Below are 26,620 nucleotides of genomic sequence, written 5' to 3' on the forward strand. Positions count from 1 at the left end.
ACAGAATAATTTTCTTGCATATAAATCTAATCGTGCTACTCTGCTAAAAAATCTTCAATGTCTCATTATGCATCCTGAGTTTCTTTTTTTTGTCATTGAAAGCCCTCTGCAATTTGGACCCACCCTACCATTATAGTACCCTCCATGCATGGCAGAGTTCAGCTAAACAAGACAACTTTCTGTTTCTTGAACACATTGAATTCTTATACATCCAAGGATTTGATCAGCTTATATGTTAAGCAAACTGGCTGTGGGTTTCTTTGACTATCTCTTAGTTTATGCATCTAGAATATGGAGTTTTAAAATACCTTTTCCATATTACTTTTTGCATGGAATGTCTTCTTCCTTTCTCATCATCATCTGATATGCACCTATTTACTCTCTAAAACCCATCTCCTTAGAAAGTTTTCTTTTATTCTCCTCCCTCTTCTCCCTGCCATTGGCAAAATCCTCCTTGGCTCTCACATAGCCTTTTATAACTTTAAAAATATACTTAACTTATGCTAGAATACTGTATATTTGAGTGTATTAGTGAATAATTCCTCAACTAAATTGTAAGCCCCTAAAAAACAGGGACTATATCTTAGCTAAACTTGACATCATCTCCAGTACCCAGGAAATTGCACAACAGGGGCCTAGTAAAAGTTTGTTGACTGAGACTGAAGCACAAAGGCTAGGAAAATTAGGTGGAAAAGGGATATCAAAATGAGATCATTGGAAGTAAATGAAGATATACTATTATAATCTATAAAAAGAATGTTGGACTAGAATAAATACAGCTCCTGTGGGTCTGCGTCTTAGTGTCTACATTCAGGAAATAGGTTTTATCATATGTTCTCATCAACATCCTTGCAGGAAATAGTAGAGGTACATAAATTGGTACATATTCATACAATCAACTAATTAATCAACAAATTATGAACTCAGCATTGTGTAGGATAGCAAAGCATTACTATACAGAATCCAATCTCCATTAATTTGCATTTTGGGCATCTCAAAAGAACAACAGCACCTGGCATTTATGCAATGCATTTATGTTTACAGAATGTTTTACCCACTGGAGCCTCACAGCAATTCTATGAGGTAGGTACTCTAGCATCTTCTATCCTGGATTATTACCTTTGTTTCACAGATAAGAAAACTAAGGCTCAGCAAGATATATTAAAATTCAGGCAATATGGTTAATATTATTATTGCTGATCTGCCCAAATAAAGGTCCAGGTCTTCAAGCCCAAGATGATGAGTCCCAAGTAGTTAGAAACCCTAATATCCTTTTGCCTTTTACCATCTGTAGGATGTGAAAGTGTTGTTGTTGTTGTGCAGTAATACTTAAAGATTATTTCATAATTTTAGAAGAAAATAAGTCTATAAATGCAAAATTTATTACTGATGACTAAAAGAGACCATTTTCTCTGACACACTCAGTGAGCTTAAACAAAACAAGAAAAGTTCTCTCAACTTCTTCCAAGAATGAGTTTCTAATCTCTGTAGAAATAAAAATAATTTTGTTACATGGTTTAGTTAGAGAAGTGGCTCTTAATTTTTTTGTGTGTCACAGATCCCATGGCAGAGTGGTGAAGCAGTGAGCCTTTTCTCACAATAATGCTTTTAAATACATAGAATAAAATACAAAAGATTACAAAGGAAAGCAATTATACTGAAACACAGTTATCAAAATGTATTTTTTAAAGGTTCGTAAGCCACAATAAGCCTTGGTTTATTTAGTTTCATTCCTAAAATCATCATCCACTGTTTATTCTAAGAAACTAAAGAAATGATTTAGAAAATTCCACTGTCTCTTTCTCAATTGGTTAAAAAATGACAATGTTTGTTTGGAAGCATAAACAAGCCTATCTTGCTTTATAGACACCTCAGAAATGGTGAGAGCTGGAAAAAAAAAAAATAAGATATCGCTGAAAATTTAGTCCCAAAAGCTTTTATAGTCATAAAAATGATATTTATCATTTTGTTTAAAAGGAAATAATTTTCTTTCAAAATCTGCTGGACTTTCAAAACGCTCCTGGATCCTTTCAAAGGAAAGATTTATTAGGTCAGACCATTAATTCCAGAGTTCATTAGGGTCAATCTGTGGAATGACACTGCCACCTGGTGGCTGGCCCCTCTAACACATGCTATCTGAAAAGGGTGTGAGCAATGATATATATGTTGGCTATACACCCTCCATGTGGAAATACCATTTGATGAATAATTAGATCTACAAATAAAAATGAAATAAAATTTAAAGACCAACCCTTTCTACAGAGAGACTTATTCTAACAGCGGCTTCATATTGGGAAAAAAATTAACATGTAAACTGAATAAAGGATATTTCCCACCTACTCATTTCTTTGTATAGGGTGTACTACATTATGGCAATGAAAAAAAACTGACTGTTCATAAAAAGTCCAGGACATTTTATTTCATAATAGTATACACATTTTAAAAAATGCAGAAATATTTTAATATAATAACACTTGACATTAGGAGAACCTTGTGTCGCTGGAATTCCAAAAGTCTCTTGGAAATCATCAGTTAAAAAAAGTTTTCTTTTTACATAGTAGTCTTTTTCATGGATGCTTGTGTGACACTGAAGAGATAAGCTTCATAGATTATATTTAAGAAATTGTCATCATTCTGGAAGACAAAAATCACAAGACATAATGGAATATGATACAGTTTCTAGAGAAAAAAAAGCTTCTCCATTGGGGGCTGAATAGGCTTGGGTTTCAAAAAGAGAAAATACTATCCTCATTTCTAGACACCAAGGAGCTCATCTCTCTATCTGTCTCTCTTATCAAGCTAGAAGTTTTAACTGCATAAGTAAATGCTAAAGTACAGTTAAAGACCAGGCTAGGCAGTTAGTTTCTGGCTGTCAGTGTGTAGGGTGACAAACAGTAAGAGAATGTACAATCGCATGGCAACATTAAATTAGAGTAATACATTAAAAACTTCACTTTGTTGCATGAAATAGATGGATGAGCTGAGATGAAATGACTATGGTTAACAAGAAGAGAATCTTGGAACTGTTGGTGGTCACTGAAGGTCCCCCCGGTAATTCACATGTTAGGTTCTTTTAACAGTCCATATTCATAACATGGCATATATACATTTGTCTCTGGCAAGAATCATTAATTTAGCTTTGGCATCCTCAATGATGTCTTCTCAAAAATAGTGCTAATTTTTCCATTCATTCAGCAAACAGATGTGGATGTAGGGGCTTGATTGTGGATCTTCTGCCCACCTGAGGGATGTCTCTAGTCTAAGTAAGAGGTTCTCTTAAGTTTTCATTTTGGGGCCTCTTTCCCTTCTTACTCCCTTTGGCAACACCATTCAACACCATTCCAAAACAAAAAAGTGTGGCAGTTTCTATGCAATTAAGCAGAGCAATAATTTTTAGTTTTTCTGATTTAGAAAATTAATAGGTTATCACTTGTCTATCCAACTTAAAGAAATAGGGAAAGGGGAGGTGCTAACAGTAGAGGGAGGTAGGGGAAAGGGGCAGAGGTACCTGAAAGAGAATGAAACAACACTGAGTATTTTGTTAGATGCCAGAAAGATGTTGCACTTATGCACTATACCCAGTCCCTGTGATAAACCTTCCTTAAGAGATTTCAAACATTTTAGGCTTTTTGGGTTCTACAATGAGATGTTCCTTAGGCTAATGTGATCTCAATGGAGTGAATCAAAATGGCATTTAAATAATTTTATTTCAAAGTTAATTTTCATTATTTATCTTTCATTTTAAAAATATCGTTGTCAATGGAAATTTCCCTTCCTACATTCTTACAAGTTCCTCATGAATAAATTACATAACAGGATAAGGTTTTTACCTCGATATTTAATAGTCTACAAAGTATAATTAACCCCTTATCACCTAATTAGTTATATAAAATTACATTTCTATTCCTGTACTCAGCTTCAATCTTTTTTTTTCTGATTTTAGAAATTTTCTAATTTTCTAATCCTCTCTAAAATGTTCTTATGTTTTTCCAGTCATTAGATAAAGATCATTAGAAAAAATAAAATATCTTGCTTTTTTAGTAAGAAAGGACAAATATAGCAATCAGGATCAAGCCCCCTACGAATCATTTGGCACTTAGGTAAATTACTACAACAAACAATATACTAACATTACCTAAAGATCTCATATGAGCTATCTGAGTCTGAAATCAGTGGTCAAAAGCATTCAATTGCCCAAGTCTATCATTTTAGTTTCCTAATTCTTTTGACAATATAGCTATTCTTCCAGTGACCCAGGTTCAAAACCTGAGGAAAGTTTGATTATTCTTTTTCTCCTATAATCTCCACAACCAACCTTTTCAAATCCACTTGATTCTGCCTCTAGAAGTATCTTACAATTGTTCCTGCTCTGCATTCACGTAGCTACCACTCTGATGCAGTTTCCCAATGTTACTTCTCCTAACTGGGCCTCCTGACCTAAGTCCCTCCTGTCCACAAAGCTATCAAAATAATCTTGATGAATAGGGTTCCATGATATTGCTTTTCTGTTTAAAAATTTCTATTGGCTCCTGACTGACTGTGGGATAAAAGACAAACTCTTCAATCCAGCTCCAACCAGTCTTATTTCACATTACTGTACATCTTTATATTCTCTCTTTTCCAAGCACACTGGAAGAACAGCTGTTTTGTAAACTCATTCTACCAAGTAATACATCTGTGTATTCAAGTAGTCAGTGTATCATTCTATACTTGGAATACTCTCTATGCCTCATCTTCTTCATTTTAAAATACTTCTCTTTCTTCAAAGCTCAGATCAGGGGCTATTTACTCCTTCAATTATCATCCACAGTTCAAATTTTCCTATAGTACTTAGGAGCTCTTATTTGCCCTATTCCATTTTATAATATACTTATTGTATATGTGTTATAATTCTCCAACTATCAAATAGTAGGCTGAAAGCTCCAAGGGAGATGTATTTAGTATTTGTATCCTTAGCATCTAGTTATACAATTAAGTAGTTAATAAATGTCTGCTAAGTTGATGGAATTGTTCTTGAAAATTATTTGGCATTATTTGAAAAAGGTTACTAAAGTATTCATATCTTTTGATCCAGCTATTCCATTGACTGAGTTTATACCCCAAGGTCAATGATAGAAAGGTCCCATATGAACTAAACTATTCATGACAACATTACTTATAATAACAAAAATCTGGAATACATTATGTTTTCAATAATCAGGAAGTATTTGAACAAAATATGGCATATGAAGGTAATGGAATATCAGCATGAGCACTTGATAATCTTCCTAATGATTCTCAATTCAAGAGTGCACAGAAAAATGATTGTTACAAATGCTCACCAAGGTAAAAGATGAATATATCAAAGTGAATTTTTTCTTGTTGTGATATAAATATATTTTAATTTTCACAGCCTTTAATTTGCTGGTTACTCTTTCTTTCCCTTGTTTTCTTTGGCTATTCTTTTGACTTTTTCTCATATTTCATAAATTATAGAAATATATGCAGTAAATTTAAAATATTGAAATAACCCTCTTGTTTTTCCCACAATGTTCTACAAAAGAAATTAATGATGTCTAGAGGTGGTGGGGAGAATGGAGAACCCACACAAATAGAAAAGGGATTACCTATCCATGGCAATGTTCTCCAGATGCTCCTGTTTCCAGATAACATTGTGCTGATTGCATCAAACCCCAGACCACCACAGGGCTTCCTCAATGAGATCCACAGTCATTCAGAAGAGATTGGCCTAGTCATCCATACTGGAAAAATAAAGTGGATGAAGAAAGCATATTGCCCAGATGATGACATGCAATTGGATGGCCATTCTATTGAATTAGTCCATTAGTATATCTAGCTTGGATAGATGGGAAGTCACCTAGCCCCAGAAATGAATAGGAGAAAGAAAACAGGTTGGGTCACATTTGGGAAAATGTATAGCATTTCCACTGATCCTAAGCCACTTGTAACTCCAAATTCATCTCTATTATCATCAATATGGATTTGGAGTTAGAAGTCAAGGGTTCAAATAATGGCTCAATCACCTATGACCAATACTGTTATTTCACATTTCATACCTCAGTGTTCTTATTTGTACAATATGGGGACTGGAGGAACTCCAAGGTCCCTTCTAGTTCTCTTGATAACCCTATGACTCCATGTACTATAAGAGAAGATGAAGACTTGAGAGAAACATAAGAAGGCTTTTATAAACTGATGCAGAACAAAGAGAACAATGACTATAATAACATAAAGGATAGAAACACTAAAATGCCCCACAGAATTAAAATCAAATATAATGGCCCATGTGGATTTTAGATGACTGAGATTAAAACATTCTCTTCTCCTTCTATGAAGAAATGGTAAACTATAAATGGGAAGGTACATGTCCTGTCTATCACAGTTGTATAGCTATGACATCTTTTTTTTTTAAATAAGAAGATATCAGGGGAGTGAATGGTTTATTGAGAGGTAAATGAAGTATCAAAACAAAATTCATCAAGATTTTTTAAAAACAAATTGAGTATTTTTGGGGGAGGAGGAGGCAGAAGGAGGCTTATTGCTAATAGTTGTTGGATCAGTTGTTTGTATGATGACATAAAAAAATCATACATATACACATAACCTAGACAATAGATAATAGACAAGGGGTTGTTATCAGTGAAGTTATCTTTTATGGCATCATTCACTAGGTTCAAAATAAGCCACAAAATGCATATTTAGAAGTGTAAAGAAAAGTTAAACAAAGCCTTTGCTTTGTGTGGCTATTTCTTTTTCCTTTCCTTACACCTCAAAGGTTGTAGAAACAAATGCAGTAAATTTAAAATATTGGAATAATCCTCTTTTCTTTCCTACAACTTTCTATAAAAGAAATAGATGATGTCTAAAGGTATTTGGGAGATAAAATTACAAAATAATGTCCTACCCTTATGTTTGTCATGAATAGCACATAGGAATTTGGGAAGGAAGTCTGTAAGTCACTTTACCTATAAGCAAAATAGGTTAAAAAAATTAACAATTTTTATAAGGTTTTACACAGGATTTGACTCACTCCAATTAGGATCACAATAGTCTAAGGAAGCCCCCAGGGTATAGAGGCTCATTTACTTGTTTCTTATCAAGCCAACAACCTTCCACAACCCTTATCTTACTATTTGTAAAATACATTCAAGCCTCATTTGTTTCCTACTCATGAACTCTTTGTAAAGTACCCTTTAAAATGGAATCATGTTAATAACTATCTTCTGGTCAACTTCAATATGTTTTTGTACTTTTTGGAAGGCTTTCATCATTCCTTATAATCTAAAATATTCTTTGTAAATTGGGGGTACCCCAAGGCAATAAAAATTATAAATACTATTGGCACATATCTCTATGAAGGATATAATCTTCTGGGTCTGACAGGTGTTTTAAAAAGTTGTCTTATTTCCAAAGAATTGCTAAGTAGATTTTGACCAATTCCATTTTATGTCTCTGATCAAAGAAAACTTAAATCTCACAATTAATATGGTTAAGGTACTTTAAGTATTAGAAAGAGGGCAGAAGATTTGCCTTCTTCTTACCTGGATGAGATGCAGAAGTGTTTCCTGAAGCTGTAGTTTGGTCAGCAAGTTGTTGTTAATCACAGAAGCCTCTGGGTTCTGGATAGGTAGAAGAAGGCTGGTACCAGATGAACTGGGTTCTTTGCTTCCTAGTGATAACAACTCACTTTCACTAACCTTGGGTGAGGAAGGTGTGGGCTGAGTAAATACCATAGGGGACATCAGCAGGGAAGGAGCCACAGTAGCAGGAATGCGTTGAGGTGAGATGACCTGCTTATTCCAAAACAGATACCCAAAGGCCAGGAATTAGGAAATGTACTCAAAGACACTCACAGAGCAAAGACAAAGAGTTCTTTGGCCTCCACAGGCCTTTAACAAAAGATTCTACCTGTTCTTTGGTCAAGGCAGCTAAGTAGTACACTGGTTAGAGTACTGGGCCTGGAGCTTCCCATTTCAAATTTAGCCTTAGGTACTTATTTATTAGTAGTCTGATTCTGGGCAAATCAATTACCTTGTCTACTAGTTTCTTAACTGTAAAATGAGCTGGAGAAAGAAAAGACAACCCACTCCAGTATTTTTGCGAGGAAAACTCTAAATGGGGTTTGAGAGAATCAGAAATGAAGAATCAGACATAAATGAACAACAACAAATTCTTTGTTCTCTATACAACAATGATATAATTGGCAGTGTGATATAAGTAGAATATGCTGGACCTGGAATTACAGAGACCTTAATTCAAATTCAATTTCCTAGTTTTATGATGGTCACAAAATATTTCACCCTTCTGAACTTCAGTTTCTTATCTGTAAATGTGAGTAATAATGGAGTATTTAATCTATAAGAACAATAAATATCAAATGAGATGTTTAAAGAAACACCCTATAAACCTAGATATCAGTTATGTCATTGTTAATCATACTGTAAGTCACACAAAGTACCTTATGGTGTGTGTATATACATATATTTCTAACAATATTAAGATTTAAGGAATCATCAATAAGCTTTTTTTTTTTTATTAAATTATAAATTTCACTGCTGCATTTTAACATCTCTCCAACTTTGCACCCGCACAGTAGAACCTTTAACTCAATCTATTTACCTGAAAAAGAGGGGTCTGTTTTTCTGCATTCGATGTCTTGTCAATCCAGGATTCCAAGGGTTTCAGAGTCCTAGCATTCTGAGTAACTACAGGAAACTTAGCAGCTAAGGCAGGTCTGGTAGATGCATGCAACTGTTGCTCTTGCTGTACAATCTGGAGTTTTTTCAGCAACTCTTGAGGAGAGATCACTCCAGAACTACTTGTTTGGTTGCCAGAGAGGGGGAGGGTTTGCCTTGAAACTTTAGATTCTTCTTTTCTAAGAGTCTGAGAGGGAAGAGAACCATTGAAGTACACCAGCTGGGGCTGGCTTATACCTTTTATCTGTGCTGCAGGGGCTGCAGGAGTAGAAGTCCTGCTGAAAACTGGTGCAGTTGAACTAGCAGTTGCTGTTGCTCTCGATTCTATCTTGCTCACTGTTCCAGAGGTACCCTGAAGTTTCTCTAAAAGGCTCTGAGCTCCAGATGTACTTTGTGCTCTGTGAGATGTCTCAGTGCTATGTGGGGTCACTGGTTGGAAAAGACCAGTGAAAGCTTCTCCTGCAGGGTGAATGCTGCCATTTTCACACAGCCGGGTTTCAGGTAGCTCTGACACTGGATGGAGATCAGTGCCCCGGACCATGAGTTTCTGAATGGCTGGACAAAGCTGCTTCTCTGGGGTGGGTGAATTTCTTTTGGGTTCTTCATAGGACAAGGAACGCACTACCCCTTGTCTTATGGGAGGTTTCTCTTGCTGCTGCTGCTGCTGCGGTGGTTGTGGCAGTTGTGATTTCTGCTCTGTAACTTCTTGATAAGCAGTTTTATCTGGTTTTCCAAAGAGTGTAGTTAAGGATAAGTGTTGTGGTTCAGTATCTAATTTCTATAGAAAAAAAGGAATTATTAAGAATAGTTATTTAGGTAGTTGTGAAAAAGATTTCCAGTTATTCTATCTATTGAAAAGACTTAGGGGGGAGAAAAGGCTTTATTTTACCATAATACAATAAATGTCAAAGAGGAAATAATAATGTAAACAGTAAATTCATACAAAGCTTTGAGAGGGAGATGAGAAAGCTATAAGCATACTTAAGAACTCTAGAACTCCTAAAGTAACCAGAAACTCTTTTTCTTCAATAATCTGGAGGATCTGTGAATTTAGAAATCTTATATAACCCCTCTAATCACTATAAATCACAATTCCTCTAATGTCTTAGTCCAATAGTTTTAAGTATGAATTTAAAGATGAAAACATTTTGTAGACTTTTCATTTGATGATAGTTGTGATAAAAAAATTATCTATGAATTTAGCAATTCTTTTAAGTGAATCTTCATTTTAATATTCACAATAGTATAAGAAGTGACAATCACACAGAATTCTTAAGTTTGCTATTGACATGTACCATCCCATTTGAGCCTCATCTATGAGGGAGATCATCTCCCTATTTTGGTAAGTTCAGAGAGATTACATGACTTCCCCATGGTCATAAAGCTTCTAAGTGTTACTCATGCTAAGTAAGTCATGCTGCCTCAGTATTCATATACATTTAACAAATAAATAAATAAAGGTGCAATGCATGATTTAATTAGTCTATAAAAGGATGAGAGATAACAAGAAGTCACTTAACCTCTCAGTGGTCTAGGCAACTATCTAAAACTTTAAATGACAAAGAAGATACTGACTTGCACAGACAGAGAAAGCTCCCTCATCTAGGAGTTCTCCATACCAATGAAATCAGAGTCACTCCCCTTCCCTGCAAAGAATATACTTCCTTTTTGATTTTATGAATCAGATTTTTGTTGAAGCTAAAGCTAGATCAAAATTATGGTTCTTGATTGCTCACATTATGACTTATGGATCTCTTAAAATAACCTCCCTGAGGTCCTATGAATAAATGCCTTGGCAGATGATCTTGATGAGATGCTATAGTTACTTATTGCCCTTCAATGAAGCTGGTGATGAACCTCTTTAAGCTGGTCCTTCACATGAAAGTCATATAGAAAATATTTATAATTTTGTAAAGTGCTTAGTATAATGCCTGGTACACAGTAGGTACTTAAAAATGCTTGTTTCCTCCTTTTTCTTCTTTGCTACTTGAAACCTTACTAGCGCATTAGGGTTTATCAGACCTTACACTTCATTATCAGACCTTCAAGATATCACTACAAGGTAGCAGAAAATTTTAGTGGACAACTTTTAGTTGCAAACAATGATCCTTTTTATAATTCACAAATAGTTTTTAAAATATCCTGGCTGGCCTACAATGAGAATGTTATGACATCGTTCATTTCACTATCTCCCCCCGCTCTTTTTCTACTGCTTCCATATATCACTAAGGTAAGACTATAGAAGCTTCAACTACAGAAGCTTCAGCTTCAAACACAATTCTACCAAATGAAGTTGCTAATTGACAAATATTGTTTTTTGTTACTTGCTCTTCTTTCCTATGTTTTTTCTCTTAAAGAAAAAAGAACTGTTTTTCATTATTGATATATTATTTCCATCCTATTTAAAGGGATAGAAAAGAGAGACAATTAATTATTTAGATTATGAGATTCTTGAGGGCACAAATCATGTGACGAATGGTCTGTCAAGGTCTACAACAATATTTGTCTATGTAACAGATGAGTAGCGTTAAATACTTCATTGACTGAACATCTTATAATATTCTTAAGCAAGCAATTTCAGAGGCTACCCAATCTGCTACTCACATCAATATCTGACAAGTTTGAACAGATTATTTATTATTTATCCTTCTCTATATTAAAGAATGAATAAAGGTTCACAGAAGCCTCAAGATGACAGTTCTGTTGCTACTACCTTTGCAACTAATGCAAACTACATTTTGAGAAAGTCTGTTCTAGGACTTTTTGATTTAAAAATGTAGCAAACATTCAAAATGGAAAGACCTTTCACTATGTTGATATGTTAATTTTGTGTTTACCTTACACATAAAACAAGATATTTTTAATATGAAAATACTTTAATGGACTAATTTTTCCTACTTCAAACCATTCTTGTAAAGTCCTAGTTTTAGGTCTTGGCCATTCTCTTGGTACAAATATTATATGAGTACAGAGTATTTTAAAGTTGCCCAGGTTTAGGAAATAGATGAAATAGTGTACCTGGCCTTGTTGAGGGACACGCTGGTGATGACCTTCACTAGGCTTCACTGGAATTGGCTTTATCAGATTGGGGTTGTCATAGATGGCAGATGAACTGGTTATCTGTTTTGGCTCAGAACAGGTTTTACACTGAAATGGAAGCAACACATTTTGGTGTTAAGTAATCTGTAGTCTTTCTGAAAGATTACCTATACTTTATCCTCAAACCTATCAACTATAAAACTGAAAAAAAAAAAAAAAAAGTTCTTGAAGAGAAGACATTATCAAATCTATGACCATAATAAAAATAGAAAAATGACATTAAAATTTCTTCAGATTTTCAATTTAGTATTCTGACAGCTTGGAAGTATAAGGGCAAGCCATGACTATATTATTTCCAGGATCAACAGACTTACTCCTTAGGGGGCTCTTAGGTATTTAAATCCACAAGAATTTAAAAAAATATATGCATATAACATATATATATACAGGCACTGACAATTTTATTCGTAACACATAGGTTCATGCTTTCATTTAATTGTTAAGCAATGGTGAAAGTCATTCAAAAAGTAACATGTATCCTTTTATGAGAAAATTATTTCTATCTGGATTGAAATGTTTTGGTTTTTTTTTTAATTAAAAAACAAAAAACCAAACCATTAAAGGTGTATATCTAGTTTCATTAGTACAATAATAAAGACTTTATGTCCCAAGAGCCAAGAAATTATTAGGCTGATTCGAGTCAGTGATTTTTTTCCTCCCCTGTGGCTGGGGTTAAGTGACTTGCCCAGGGTCACACAGCTAGGAAGTGTTAAGTGTCTGAGACCAGATTTGAACTTGGGTCCTCCTGAATTCAGGGCTGATGCTCTATCCACTGCACCACCTAGCTGCCCTCCAGTCAGTGATTTTAAAACAACTAATGTCATTTTAACATGACAACTTTTTACAAAAATAGAGTAATTTTAATAGCTTGCTAAAAATAAGAATTTCTGAGAAAAGCCTGTAAGTTTAATATGCTAAATTAATATCATATTTTAATCACTTTATATAACTGCTATCATAGTAGGATTCATGATATATAAAACACAACAATATTCTCCTTAATTAAAATACCAAATGAAACTGAAAATAAAATTCTACCTTTTGGATTACACAGTAACAAAGCAGCCCTCAACTCAAGTTTCTATTATGTAATCCAGTTTTGGGCCAAATTATGTTTTATAATGTACCTATCCTAAGCTTTTTCTTCTTTCCTCTTTCTTTCTTTCCTTTCTTTCTTTTTTCTTTTCTCTCTTTCTTCCTTTATTTTCTTCTTCCTCTCTCCCTCTCTTTTTCTTTCACATATAGAAGTTATTAAAAAGAGATCCAGAAATTGATGTGGAAGCTCAATGATCAAATCACCAATATCACTCAGATGCTCCCTCTAGGTTTTAGAACCAAAAGCAATCAGAATGCTAAAGGTACGAGAAGGCCTATACTTCAGCACTGGAAACAGGTAATATATTACTTGGGTGTGCATCTTGGAGGAACTCTACAGAGCTGGTACCAAGATAAATTTAGGCTGGCCAGGCAACTTGGTTTTCTACTGATCCAGATCTCAATTGTCATTCCTAGTTTCTCAGTGTATGGGGTTAATACAAATATTTGTGTATGCATACAAGTCTCCTCCTGCATCTTGAGTCTATCAACTTTTTATTATGAGGTAGATGTCATGCAGTATCACCAATCCTCTGAATTGTGATTGGTCATTTGCATTGATTTGATTTCTTAAGTTTTTTAAAGCTGTTTGTTTATACAATATTAACATATAAATTGTTCTCCTAGTTTTGTTTATCTTCTTTCTGCACACAAATCACTTCACACAAATCTTCCAAAGTTTCTCAGAAACTGTTCTTTTTATCACTGTAGTACTCTTATACATTCATACATCACAATTTGTTCAGCCACGCTTCAGTTGTTGAACATTCCCTTAACTGCCAGTTCTTTGCCATTACAAAAGTAGCTGCTAAAATTTTTGTACATAAAGGTACTTTTCTTCTTTCTTTGAACTCTCTGGGTTATAGACTTATTGGATCAAAGGGGCATAGTTCCAAATTGCAAGCCAGAAGAGCTGGACCAATTTATAGATCCATAAACAATATTTCAGTGGACCTAATTTCCTACAGTTTCCCCAACATTTTTCATTTTTTATTTTTTTAATTTCTCCAATCTGTTGGATAAAATGTGCCACTTTAGAAGTTATTTAGTATGCACTTCTCTAATTATTTGGAGCATTATTTTCAATTTGATTATTATTACTTGAATTTCTTCCTTTGGAAACAATTTATTCTTATTCTTTGACCATATGTAAATAGGATTAGTTCCACAGATATCTTAGAAATGATCTATATCAGATATACTTGCTATAAATTCCCCCCCCAAGTTAAATGTTTACTTTCTAATTTTAACAATACTGATTTTGTTTGTGCAAAATATTTTGAATTTTATATAATCAAAATTCTCTTCTGTGATTCTTTATAATCCTTTGCTTGGTCACAAACTCTTCCTTTAATCCATAAACCCCAAAAGTAATTTTTTCTTGTTCCTCTAATTTGTTTATCATATGATCTTTTATTACAAGATCACATTATCACATTATAAACAAGGTCATATACACATTTAGAGATTATCTTGGCATACAATTTGAAGTACTGGTCTAAACCTAATTTATGCCATGTGCTTTTCAGTTTTCCTAGCAATTTTTATCAAATAGTAACTATCTTAGCAAGAGTTTTGGGGGTTTATCAAACATGTTTCTGTGTGTTGTATATCTAATTTATTTCACTGACTTTAAAAGTATGAAATTATTTTGATAACTATCACACTGTAGAATAGAAATATGGCACTATTATGCTTCTTTCCTTACCTTCCCTTTCCCCAATAATTTTCCTTGAGAATCTTGATCTTTTGTTCCTCCAGATGAATTTTGCTATTACTTTTCTAGCTATATAAAATAATCCTTTGATAATGATTGGTATAATGCTGAATAAAGTAGTACTATTATTTTAATTATACTGGCTCAGTCAACATATCAGCAATTATCCCAATTAACAAGGTCTGTCTTTATTTACATAAAAAAAAATATTCTGTAGTTGTATTCATAGTTCCTGTGTGTTTTTCAATGGGAAGACAATCTTTTTATCTTTTCCAGCCAGGTTGTGTATACAGAGGTGGAAATGACTTATTTAATATTTTGCTACTCTGCTAAACTTATTGTTTTAATTTTTTGTTTACTGTCTTGGGTTCTCAGTAAAACAACCATCTGCAAGAAGTGATAACTTTGGGTTTTTTCTTTGCCCATTCTTTCCCCCTCAATTTCTTTTAGTTGCTTTATTGCTATAACTTACATTTTTAGCCCTACATGAAATAGTAAGATGGATATTGAACATTCTTGCTTTATCCCTGGTCATGTTAGAAAGACCTCCCCCCAATTTATCTTGATTATATATTATGACAGTTTATGGTTTTGAATAGATACTACTTATCATACTAAGGAAAGATGTTTATTTTTAATGTTTTCTCGTATTTTTTAACAGGAATATCTTGTCTTTATCTTGTCAAGAGTTTTTGAATGCATCACTGAGATAATCATATGATTATCTGATTTTTAAAAAGAGAGTATATATAGAATGTTCATTATCATTATTGTATTTCATACAATTTCATACAATGTTAGATTACTAGGGACACTTGAGGTTATCTAAAAATTTCTAGCTATCTTTTGTATAAAGTTAATATTTAGTTTCCAATTAAATTTAATCCTTTAGTCAGCAGTCCTTTATTAAATATATTTTTATTGCATCATGGTTAGTAAAAGATGTTTGATTTTTCTGAATTATAAAATTTTTATGTCCTAATACTTTGTCAATTTTTGCAAATCTATCATGCAGAACTAAAAAATATGTACACTCCTTTCTATACCTACCAGAAACCCATATTATCTAACTTTTCTAAAATTCCATATAGGTCCTTAATATTTTTTTTCTTAGACTTGTCTAGATCTGAAAGAGATATTCCATTCTTATAGTTTTACTGCACATTTTTTCCCTGTAATTCATTAGTTTTTTCCTTTAGATAAAATGTCATTCAGAGTGTGTGTGTGTGTGTGTGTGTGTGTGTGTGTGTATAAACATTAATTAATCTATTGTCTACGGCACCTTTCCACATAATAAATTTCCCCATTTTTTTCTTTTAATCAAGTTTATTTTTCCTATTGCTTTCAGGTCATGATCATTACCTTTGATTTCTTGAGGCCAGATGAAGGATGACAGATTTTGTTACAATTATATTTTCTTATACTTTCAATCTCTTTGCTCTCTGCTCTCTGTTTATAATGAAGAGATTGGTGAAAGAGTACTGTGCTCAACACAAGTGTTTGATGCTTCATACATCATTTTTCCTTCCAAACCCCAGGCACTAGTTCTTACTTTTTCTTTACATTTACATTCCTCTTTCATGATACACATTCTGAGATTAGGTTTTTTGGTTAGGAATAATTTCTCTCAATCTACTCTTTTCCTTCTCATGCTTCCTCTTTCTTCTGTTTCCTCCTACATCCTATGATTTTAATGTTTTTACATTAAATTATATATATGATTATATGACCCAATTATAAAACATGCTAAGTCATCCCATTCTTTTTCTCCTTTTCTTTCTTAGCATATTTTTTTTTCTTTTAAGATTATAACATAACAAAACCATTCCTAGGACAACTGTCTTATTTATCTATGATTTGGTGACATTAGGAAACTGAGATGACATCTGTATTATCTTCCCCAGTTAGAATGTTAGTAACATTTAACAATTGCCTGCTCTTATCTTTTTATGTTTCTCCTGACTACTGTGTTCATATTTCAAAATTTCCACTTAGCCTTGGTATATCAATTATATGATTTACTCAGTTTTGCTGGGTAAGTTATTTTTGGATGGAATCTTATTCCAAGCTCTTTGCTCTTTTAATATGGTACCTGCTAAATCTTGTGTGATCCAGAGTAGACCCTCAGTACTTGAACTTCTTTCTGTATGCATATAATAACTTTTCTTTGACCTGGAAGAATTAAATTTTGGATGTGACATTCCTAGTAGTTTTTTTTTTTTTTGTTGTTGTTGTTTGTTTTTTAGCTATTACTCTCAGATATTACCAGAGTGATTCTTTCCATTTTATCTCTTGAAATAGAATATGCAGGTTTTTAAATTAGAAATGGCTTTCAGGTATTTCAATGATTTTAAAATGATCTCTCTTTATTTGTTCTCCAGGTCAGCTGCTGTTTTTCTTTTATGAGACAATTTAGATTTTCTTCTGTTTCTTAAGTCTTTTGAATTTGTTTTAATATTTCTTTTTGTCTGAAAGAATTAATTCCTATTTGATCTATATTATTTTTGAAGAGTAGATTACTTGAATAAGCTTTTTTACTTCTTACTATGCTATTCATTCTCTTTACAAATCTTTCCTCCAAAGCTCTCATTTCTTTCCAATTATTTCCTTTTTAGCTGAACCAATCTTCCCTAAGACTTTTAACAACTGAATTCATTAACAGATCACCATCTCCCACTGCCTTTTAATCTTATGCATTTTAATTCTTTTAATATTTCAAGGATAATCAGACTATGCCCTCACTCTCACTACATCACCAATATATTTCCTTTTCTAGTCATATGTACCCTTGATGGTACCTTTTATGTACCTTCTCCCATAAAATGTTTTTACTGATAATATATTGCTATCTACTTATGTCAAGCAAGTATTCCATTTATCTTTGGGTTATTTGGTATTTTGAGTCTTCTCAGATTGTATTGTTCCATGTCTCACAGCCATATAGCATTACATTTAAATTTAGGGACACTTGAGGTTATCTAATTCAACTCTCTCATTTTATAAATGGGGAAACTTGAGGCCCAGATAATTTAATTGACTTGTCCTACATCAGCAACTGATGGTCTGCACAACCAGGATTTGAATTTGGATCCCCTGACTACAAGATCATACTATTAGAGACAAGATGGGTTTGGGATCTTTAAAAATGTTAACCCATTTTCCAAATGTCAAATAATGGAATTTTTTTTTCCTCTTCAATTTTTGTACCAAATATATAAAAGCTGTCTAAAAAGGATATATTAATTCAATAGTATAATCTTACTGCACATCATGCAAGGTACAATATGATTTCCCTATCCATATTATTTTTACAATATGTTTGACTAGGCTAATTTTTTCTGATTATTAATATTGTTAATGATGATGATGAGGAAGATAACAGCTCACTGAGGAATCCCTGTGGTATTTTAGAGATTGATAAAATCAACACAATATTTTAAGGAAATAGGGGCATCTTGAAAATCTTGCAGGGATAAGTAATTTCTTATCTGTTTCTATTTAGTTTTCTGTTTACTCTTCCTACCTCTTCCAATTCTACCTATTTCATAGTGGGGAGGGGAGAAGTGGAGAAGTAGAATTAGAAGGTTGTGGGGATGAAAAAGAGGGTTATCTCAACATTTTAAATTTTTGTATGTTTCTGTAAGTTCTGAGGCCCTAGGAAAGGAAAAAAGAAAAGCTAAGGAAAGGAAAATAAAGAAGATTAAAAGAGGGTTATAAAAGAGGAGAACAAAAAACAAACAAACAAAAACACCCAGTATGTGTCACAAACAGGAAAAAAACTCACCTTGGTATATTCATCTTTGGCCTTGGTGAGCATTCGTAAGATATCAACTTCCTTGCCCTCTCCTGAATTGAGGATCATTGGGGAGATTCCTGCTCTAGCCCCCTGACGTGCTTTCAGTTGCTCATATTGAGTCAGGCTAGAAAGTGAGGGGTATAGAAGTAAATAGAAAGAAAAACTAGAAAAAAAAATAAAGGTTGGTATAGTAAAAATAACACTAATTGGAAGTCAGAGGGCCTGGGTTGGAATCCTAACTCTTACTACTTTTGACAAGTCACTGCCTTTCTGGGCATTAGGCTCCTCATACTTAAAATAAGGTGGTTGTCACAAACTTCTAAGGTCCCTCTAAGTTCTCTTTATATCAAATTACAGGCAGAAATTATTATTAAAATTTTTTTTTTTTTTTTTTTTAAAACCATACATCCTTTTTATTGTTAAGTCATAAAGAGGTATCAAAATTAAAAGCAAAATTACAGGAGACTTAATATAACTACTAGGAGAAGTGAAGGAAGTAGGAAAGGAACTAGGCGCAGGGCAGAATTAATGAACATGGGAAAGATAAAGTTGGGTACAACAGTGAACATGTGCTGGAAGATTCTAAGGGAGAGGATCTGGTGAAAAGTTTGATCAAAGACAAGCGCCTAGATAAAGAAATAATGGGACGAGAGTTCTAAAACCCCAACATGTGCTTAAGAGTCGTCCTCGCCATTGGCGCTGTCTCTGTCATCCTCTCCTTCTTCAGCTTCTTTTTCATCATCCTTGATCAACTCCAGCTGGTCATCCCCCCGATCTTCATTATCATCATCATCCAGTAGGTCCCCCTCCTCAGCAGAGTCATCTGCACCCCCCTCAGACTCCATCTTCACATTAGTCTCATCTTTCTTCAGGGAGCTGCTGCTCTGCTCCTCTTCTGACTTATCATTCTTCATCTCTACTGTTTGTTTGCTTTGTTCTTTCTCAATTTTTTCCAGGCTCTCCAATAAAGAATCCACTTTCTGTTTTATCTGGGTCAACTCCTTCTTAATTGTCTGAAGATCATCACCTTTCAATTTTCCAGATTTAGATGAAGAGCCCCGCTGCCCACTCTTGGAATTAAAGCCACTTTTGCCTCTGCGGGAAGTGTTTCCTGACACACGTTGGCGTTTTGAGGGTACCACTGCACGAGCTATAGGAGGAGGAGGCGGTACACGGGCTGGATAGCTGTACATCCTGTCATAATAATCTCGTTGAAAATCATAATCCAGGTCAAAGGAAGAGCTGAGTAGAGGGGACGGAGAAGGGTGTTCTGGTACTGACCCGTACATCTCCGCTGCAGACCGCTTCACACCTGCTTTTCCTCGGTTCACTTTTGGCTCTGCAGCCAGATTAATATCTAGCACTTGGCCAGCAATCATTCTCCCATCCTCTCCTGCCACAGCAGCACGGGCATTTCGTTCATTAACATACTGAACAAAGGCAAAACCCTTATGAACAGAGCAGCCCACAATCTTGCCATACTTCGAGAAGATGGCCTCAACATCAGTCTTCTTAACAACCAGAGTATTGAGATTCCCAATGAAGACACGGGAGTTCATGGAACGGGGGTCAGTCTTGTTGGTGACATTGCTGGCCATGGTGTTTGATGGCAAAAGTCAAACAGCCACAAGTGTAGCTGAAGATCAAAAAAATCTCACCGGTGGGGAGAGGGAGAAATTGTTGGCTTCTAAATCTCCACCTCCCCGGTCCGACACCGGTAAAGAAACGGATTACTGCTCCAGATTGTCTCTTCAGCCGATATTACTACTTCTCCGTCCCCGTCTCCGTCTCCTCACAAAATGGCCCCCCTAAAATTTTTTTTTAAAAGATAATTTTAAAAATACCTCTTTTAATTACTTTCAACTGCTTATCTTTAGAGATAAGACTAATTAGGAATCCAAGGAAGTAGAAAGAATGAAACTTAAATCAAGGATACACAGATTGCATATCCAAGTCATAACAAAAGTAGGGACTCTAAAGTTCTTCTCAATGTAGCACCTGCAAACTCAGGAGACCCCTGAAGACACTGCAAAGAAAAGTTCCTTATACTGAACTTGGAATAAAAAAATTGGGCTGATTTCTAATTTGGCTCCTGGAGTAATCACCTTGGAAAAGCCCTAACTCCATATAGCTGAGTCCCAACTGGGCTACTCAAAATAGGGAGGAGTTCTTTTTATTTTGGGGGGAGAGGGTAGGAGAGAAAGGGAGAAGGGTAAGCCTAATCACATAAAGACAAGTCCAGACAAGTCCAAACTGCTAATACCCTGAAGCTAAAGCCCTGAAAAAGATATTTTTACCTTGTAGTGATTTGGATCTTGAAGTAGGCCCTATCATATTGAATAACTGCTTACCCCCCTAAAATTAATGAAGCCTGCAAGTCACACTAGGAATAGAGTTCCTAACAATTTTGCTAGCAAAAAGCCCCCAAATAGCTAAGTTAGAAAAGAGAACAGCATCAAGGTCAATGACTGGGGCCTGGGAGGGAAGGTAAGCTAAACCATATCAGCTCCAGGGCATATGGCTACCCAAATCTGATGAAAAACACAGAGAGGCACACAGGCTGACATTTCTTTTCTAGACACACCCTCAAGAGGGCTTCAGATGTTAGGGGAGCTTAGTCTGACTTGAAATCTGTAACCTGAAATCTGTCTCCTAAAACTGCTTCTGTGTCCTTTCCGAAAGCCAAGTCAGTTTATATTCAACTCGAGATTCCTGTGTTTCATTTTCTGGGAATACTAGATCTTGTCTCTTGGTCCCGAAGCAGCTCCAGGCATTTTTGAGCTAGTACTGGAGGTGCCTAGCTTACATGTGGCCTAGAAGAAGGACTAACTCCAATTAACTTTAATTCCATGGCAGACAAACAAGACCAAGGATTTTACCGAGGAACTTTAGCCTGACAAAAAGTTAGGAACCTATAAAAACCAAACATTAACGAACTAGTAGTGATTTTTTTACTCAAATTATTGGTAATTACAGCAGAAAACTTATGTATGTCAAATACTGCTATTATAAAACTACTACACAATTTATAAAAGCATGAATTCTGAAAATTAGTGTATATTATATTTCAGCTAGTTAATTAATTACAATCTAATTCTTTAGGAATTAATGGTTATTAATGAAAAGGAAACTCCATTCAAAAATACATTGTGCCTTTTGGCCACATTTTACAATCACATTTGCTTTGTCATTCCAGTGTGATCAGCAATGAACAAAGTCATCTTTGATAATATAGTCATAAGCAAACTCATTTCATTCTGAGGCTGTTATTTATTCATCACCCTGAATTGCTTAGGAAGAATTGTTGCCTCAGAGTAAACAGATCTGAGAGTTCAAGAACTGACTAAAAGAATAACCAACCAATGGAAAAGTAGGCAGTAATAAGTCTCATTAGGGTTAATCAGTAGAATTAATCTTGAAGAATAATAGAGGCTCAGCCAAAGTAGAACTGAGCATATTTGGTTGCACATTCAGAGTCTTACTAGGACAGGGACAAGACAGGACTTGTGAGTTTTTTTGGCACTAGAAACTCTCTTTAAATTGCACTATCAAACACACTGCTTTTCTTCAACTTATAGCATGATGGTAGTAGACAGCAAGGCTATGAAACTCAAATAGATTTCTGTTGACTGCATAATGACCTAGAAAATTACAAAGTATGTTATCTTATTATTCTATTATATTTATATTTATTATATTATATATGTTATAATATCACATTTCCAATTTAATTTTAATCTGTGTCACACTTGGGAATTTTGTCTCACATGTAGCCAGAAAGTTTGATACTTCTGACCTAGAGCTTAAAGAGTTAAGTGACTTGGCTTTATCCTACAGCCAATAAGTGCCAGAGGCAAAACTTGTATCCTGATCTTTCTGGTTACAAGGCCAACTTTCTGTACACTATGCATTCTACCTCTCATAGGCACTATTACTATTGTTTTTGTTTTGTTTTGTTTTGTTTTAAAGAGCTAACAGCAATGTTAGTATGAAATTGTACAATGATCAGTAATATAAATAATTCCTAAGAGATGAAAAAGGAAAAACTGCACTAGCACATGCACAGAAAAAATTTTAAAATCTACCAGAAAGTAGAAAATAGATGGGAATATCTGGCAGAGGAATAGGGAAACCAAACTCAGTTCAGAAGAAGGAGAAAAGATCCCAGAAATGTAAACCATTCAGTATTTCTCTCATTCTGCCTCTTTTCTTTACTAATATGCTTGTTTTCTACAGCCAAAAACCTAACAACAAACAATTGCATTTATAAAGGTAAAAATGACTATTTCACTACAAAAGGTACACTCTTATTTGAGATTCATTTCCATTTTACTTTATTCCTGAAAAAACAGACCGAAGCTTATATGTTACATAAAACTAAATGTAGCAGGTAGACAATTATGGCTGTTTTTTAGTAAAATTCCTAATATTAAGCATTTCTAATCTTAAATATCAGTATTTGATTTCTCAATCATTGTAAAGTATTTCCAAAGAGGAATATTCCATTAAAATGTATTTATATATGTATATTTGCATATGTGTGTATATATGTACATGCACATATAAATAAAAACTAGCTTATTACTACTTACCTTTTCATCAGCTCTGCAATTCTTTGGCATTCTTCCTTATCATAAAACCAAATTCCATAAATGGACACTACAAAAACACAAATATAAATTATGAACAACTTCTCAACCACAAAACAGTGGGAAGTTCCTTTTCTCTTTTTCATGAATGGAAATAATGATAGAAATCAGAAGCTTAGAAAAAATAAGCTTTGAATTTGGGTGTAAATCCACAGAGAAACTGAAATGACTAGAAATATATAGATTTAAATGATTCAAAACCTATAAAGCATTTTATTTACTTGAAAATACAGTGATTAAAAGGATGTCTTTAAAAATGTTCAAAAATGCTCAAAAAGTATTTCTTGAGTAAATGAAAATAAGATTAAGAAATTAGAATTCTAAGATTCTTAACTTTATATCTCTGTTTTACAACATAGGGACACATACCTTTATTTTTGTGTTTAGAAAAACTTTTAGACACTATTCCCAAGAAAGGTGTTTTTTTTTTTCTTCCAATTAAAATACTAGCAAAAATAGGCATAGAAAGAAAGTGCAAAAAAAAATCAATTAATTATTATTTAATGTACATCTTTTGAGGTGAGTTTATTTTGTGGGGAAATTTATAAGATAAAAACAGTTACTGGGGTTTTTTCTGCATTTGAAAATAAATTCCAAACTTTTTCATTTATTCAAATATATCTCCTTAATAAAACACAAGACTGAAACATTTACAAAATACATTTCAAATATCTATTTGAAAGATATGATTGTATGAATTAAGGAAATATAAAGATCACATACACACTTTTTCCTAAAGCAAAGGAATTTATAAAATAACATTACAGGCTGCATTAGAACATTCTCCCCAGAAGTATAATTGATATCAATTTTTAAAAAATGTTTAAAGACAATTTTCTTTCTGTGGCCTTCTTCAAAAGTGAAGGACCACCCACTACCCTCATAACTACCATCAGCAATCTCCTTCAGTCTGCAACCCCTGTAAAAAAGAAAAAGAGAAACAAAACTCTTGCAATAATTATGCATAGTCTATCAAAATAAATTCCTATTTTGACTATGCCTAAAAATTAATATCTCCTTCTTTAAATCTCTCTGGCGTGTTGGTGACCTATATACTCCTGGTTTTTGGTTGCTATCATCTCTCCCTGTCTGCATTATGTTTTCCCTCCCTAAGCTTTGGCTTTCTGTTTTCACAAACTCTCTTCAAAAAAGAACCTATGACATTTGTTTTTGTTTTAAAAGGGAAAACACACCTTTTCATATTTAGAATATTGTAATAACAAATCAATGGGGATGTCACAAAATTTTAAAGAGCCTTATCAGCAAATCATGGTCTTTCTCTATAACAGACCTCATTTATTCTTATCTTCTCTTTTCTTAAAAACTGACTGACTTCCATAAAGTCTTATCTTTGAAATCAGTTTGCCTAACTCTGAATAATGATGGAATGGGATAGGTTAGTCCTCAGTTCTTAGACAATGAACTACTTTCACCAAGTCGTTAGGTGCCATTCTAACATCTACTTTCTATGTCTAATCTCTAGGGACTTCTGGTCTTAAAGAATACTCCTTCTGGATCATTCTTTTCTCTATAAAAGAGACTAGGAGGGAAGCGGGAAAGTAGGACCTTGTTCTTGTCCCTGATAACCAGATGGTAAAGACCCTTACTTTCTGACCTCTCAGAATATTCTTTCTTCTGTGTTACAGGTTTTAAGCAGCTTATAGTCATCTCCCTTGAAAACTGTTTCTTGGATATAACCTTTGGATCAAAGAGTCATTTGTATAGAACATTCTTCTATGAGTAGAAATTGATTATTTCATGCCCCATACCGCATAGGTCCCGAATTGGTGAGAATTAGAGAAAGGGGAGAATCAGGAGTAGAGAAATTCAGCTATTCTCATTTACAAAATAGAGATAACAGCACTTATCTCCCTAAGTTGTTATGAAGATCAAATGAGATAATAAGTATAAAGTGCTTATCACAGTTCCTAGCATAAATAAAGTAGGTGCTATATAAATGTTAACTACTACTTATTAGTTATTTGTCAGAAAAGGAGGTTCCGGCACAGCAGTGAGAGTGCAACACCTGGAATCAGGAAGACCAGAGTTAAATTTGGTGTCAGCCATGCACTATCTATGTATTCCTGGGTAAATCAGTTAACCCTGTTTGCCTCAATTTCCTCATCTGTAAAAGGAGTCAGAGAAGGAATGACAAATCTCTCCAGTATCTTTACCAAGAAAATCCCAAATGAAATCGTGAAAAGTTGAACAGGACTGAAATGACTGAACAAGAAACAATGAAGTGACTCACAGTTAAGCAAACAAACCTGGGAGAACAATTTAAACAGGGCAATACTATATTGGAAGAGGACTCCAAAAGACTTCTGATTAAAGCACTGACCACCCCTAACATAGGACAAAGCATATCACCTGCTTCCTGGCTGCAAGGAGAGGTATTCAAGAGCAAAACAAAACACATTTCTGAACAAGGTCACTGTGGAGATTAATTTTGCTTCATTAGATCTATTTGTTACAAGCTTCCTCCCGTGTTAGTTAATTGGGAAGCATGGGTTAGAAGAATTATCAATATTAATTCTTTCCCTACAACTCCTAACAAGAAGGATAGTATAACATATTTTAAATGCACATAAGAGAATAAGGGGAAGTAAAGGCAACACTTTTAAAAGTAGTTTTTTGTGTTTGTTTCACATAAAAAGCATGGGTATAAAATGAGAGATTTATATTTTCATGTGGAATCCTCTTTCTGGGTCCCTGGAAATGCTCATTTTTGATGTTTAAGTTTAAAATGAAAAAAAAAAAAGTTTGTTAGTTTGGTTTCTAATACATTCTGCTATTTTTGGGTTTGTTTTATAGGTGAGTTCATTTCACTTACAGCCTATTCTACATTAAAAAAAAAAAAAAACACTAAATGAAATGAGAATTTCCACATATATATTGTGGAAAAGGAGAAAACTGTGCTGGAAACTATGAATCTCTATTATGTACAGTTTGCCTATTAAAGTATACAACAAATTTGACATAATTTCAAAGCTATACTACTTGTCTGTGGCTCCTTGCCTTTTTCTTCTCTTTTGAGAGGGTGGGTGAAGACAGAATCCTATCTTTAATACTCCTTTGCCTTCTCTGAAAATGAAAGGAAAAAAGAAAGAAGGGGAAAAAAGCAATAAAAAAAGAAAAAAAATTGTCACAAATATACATAGACAAAGGGGGGGGGGGGAAAACAAACCTCCCACACTGGTCATGTCCATATTTACTTTGTCTCTTTCTTGTAATCAAATCTACTTTTTACTACTTCCTTCTTCCTCCTCCTCCACCATCATAATACACTCATCATCTTTATATAGTGATAAATGTCCTAGGTAGGAAAGGAGAAATTTTGTCAAGAGTACAGATAGATTTCCCATTTGGTTAGCTACTACTGACTACTATGGCAATAGAGTCAACAGTATTGCTGGCTCCTATTCTTGAACCCAAGGTTTTTAATCTCTCTTCAAGCTTTCTCTGGTCACTCTCATATTTGACATCACTAAGAATGGAGAACTGAAAATTTTAGTAGTCCTTTAAGCATCTATGGCCAGAATGCTAGGAGTCTAATGCAACCTCACTA

The 26,620-nt window shown here is 34.1% G+C and overlaps 2 protein-coding genes across 11 annotated transcripts in view; both read right to left on the reverse strand.

Annotated features, from left to right (window-relative positions):
• Positions 1-2,391: 2,391 nt before the first annotated feature.
• The window catches only part of DCP1B (decapping mRNA 1B), a 74,061-nt gene continuing 49,832 nt past the window's right edge, over positions 2,392-26,620 (reverse strand). For 2 of the 10 annotated variants that reach the window (XM_074269398.1, XM_074269391.1), the window contains exons 4-9: positions 22,996-23,062; positions 18,392-18,527; positions 11,715-11,843; positions 8,620-9,474; positions 7,542-7,793; positions 2,392-2,634 (exon numbers count right to left, since the gene is read on the reverse strand). In XM_074269398.1, coding sequence (XP_074125499.1) covers positions 2,551-2,634; positions 7,542-7,793; positions 8,620-9,474; positions 11,715-11,843; positions 18,392-18,527; positions 22,996-23,062 — 1,523 coding nt within the window. In that variant the 3' untranslated portion in view covers positions 2,392-2,550. Of the gene's footprint in view, positions 2,635-3,345; positions 3,509-5,606; positions 5,742-6,903; positions 6,966-7,541; positions 7,794-8,619; positions 9,475-11,714; positions 11,844-18,391; positions 18,528-22,995; positions 23,063-26,620 lie in introns of those variants that run through there. The other 8 variants (XR_012482495.1, XR_012482496.1, XR_012482494.1 and 5 more) reach the window with 8 other exon arrangements.
• LOC141543713 (heterogeneous nuclear ribonucleoproteins C1/C2-like) lies at positions 18,814-20,216 on the reverse strand. Its single transcript, XM_074269399.1, has 2 exons — positions 19,685-20,216; positions 18,814-19,645 (listed from the first exon to the last, which is right to left on the reverse strand). Exons 1-2 carry the CDS (start codon positions 19,999-20,001, stop codon positions 19,078-19,080), a joined length of 885 nt encoding a protein of 294 aa, XP_074125500.1. The 5' UTR covers positions 20,002-20,216; the 3' UTR covers positions 18,814-19,077.

Source organism: Sminthopsis crassicaudata, chromosome 5 (assembly GCF_048593235.1).
Source record: "Sminthopsis crassicaudata isolate SCR6 chromosome 5, ASM4859323v1, whole genome shotgun sequence".
Lineage (NCBI taxonomy): Eukaryota > Metazoa > Chordata > Mammalia > Dasyuromorphia > Dasyuridae > Sminthopsis > Sminthopsis crassicaudata.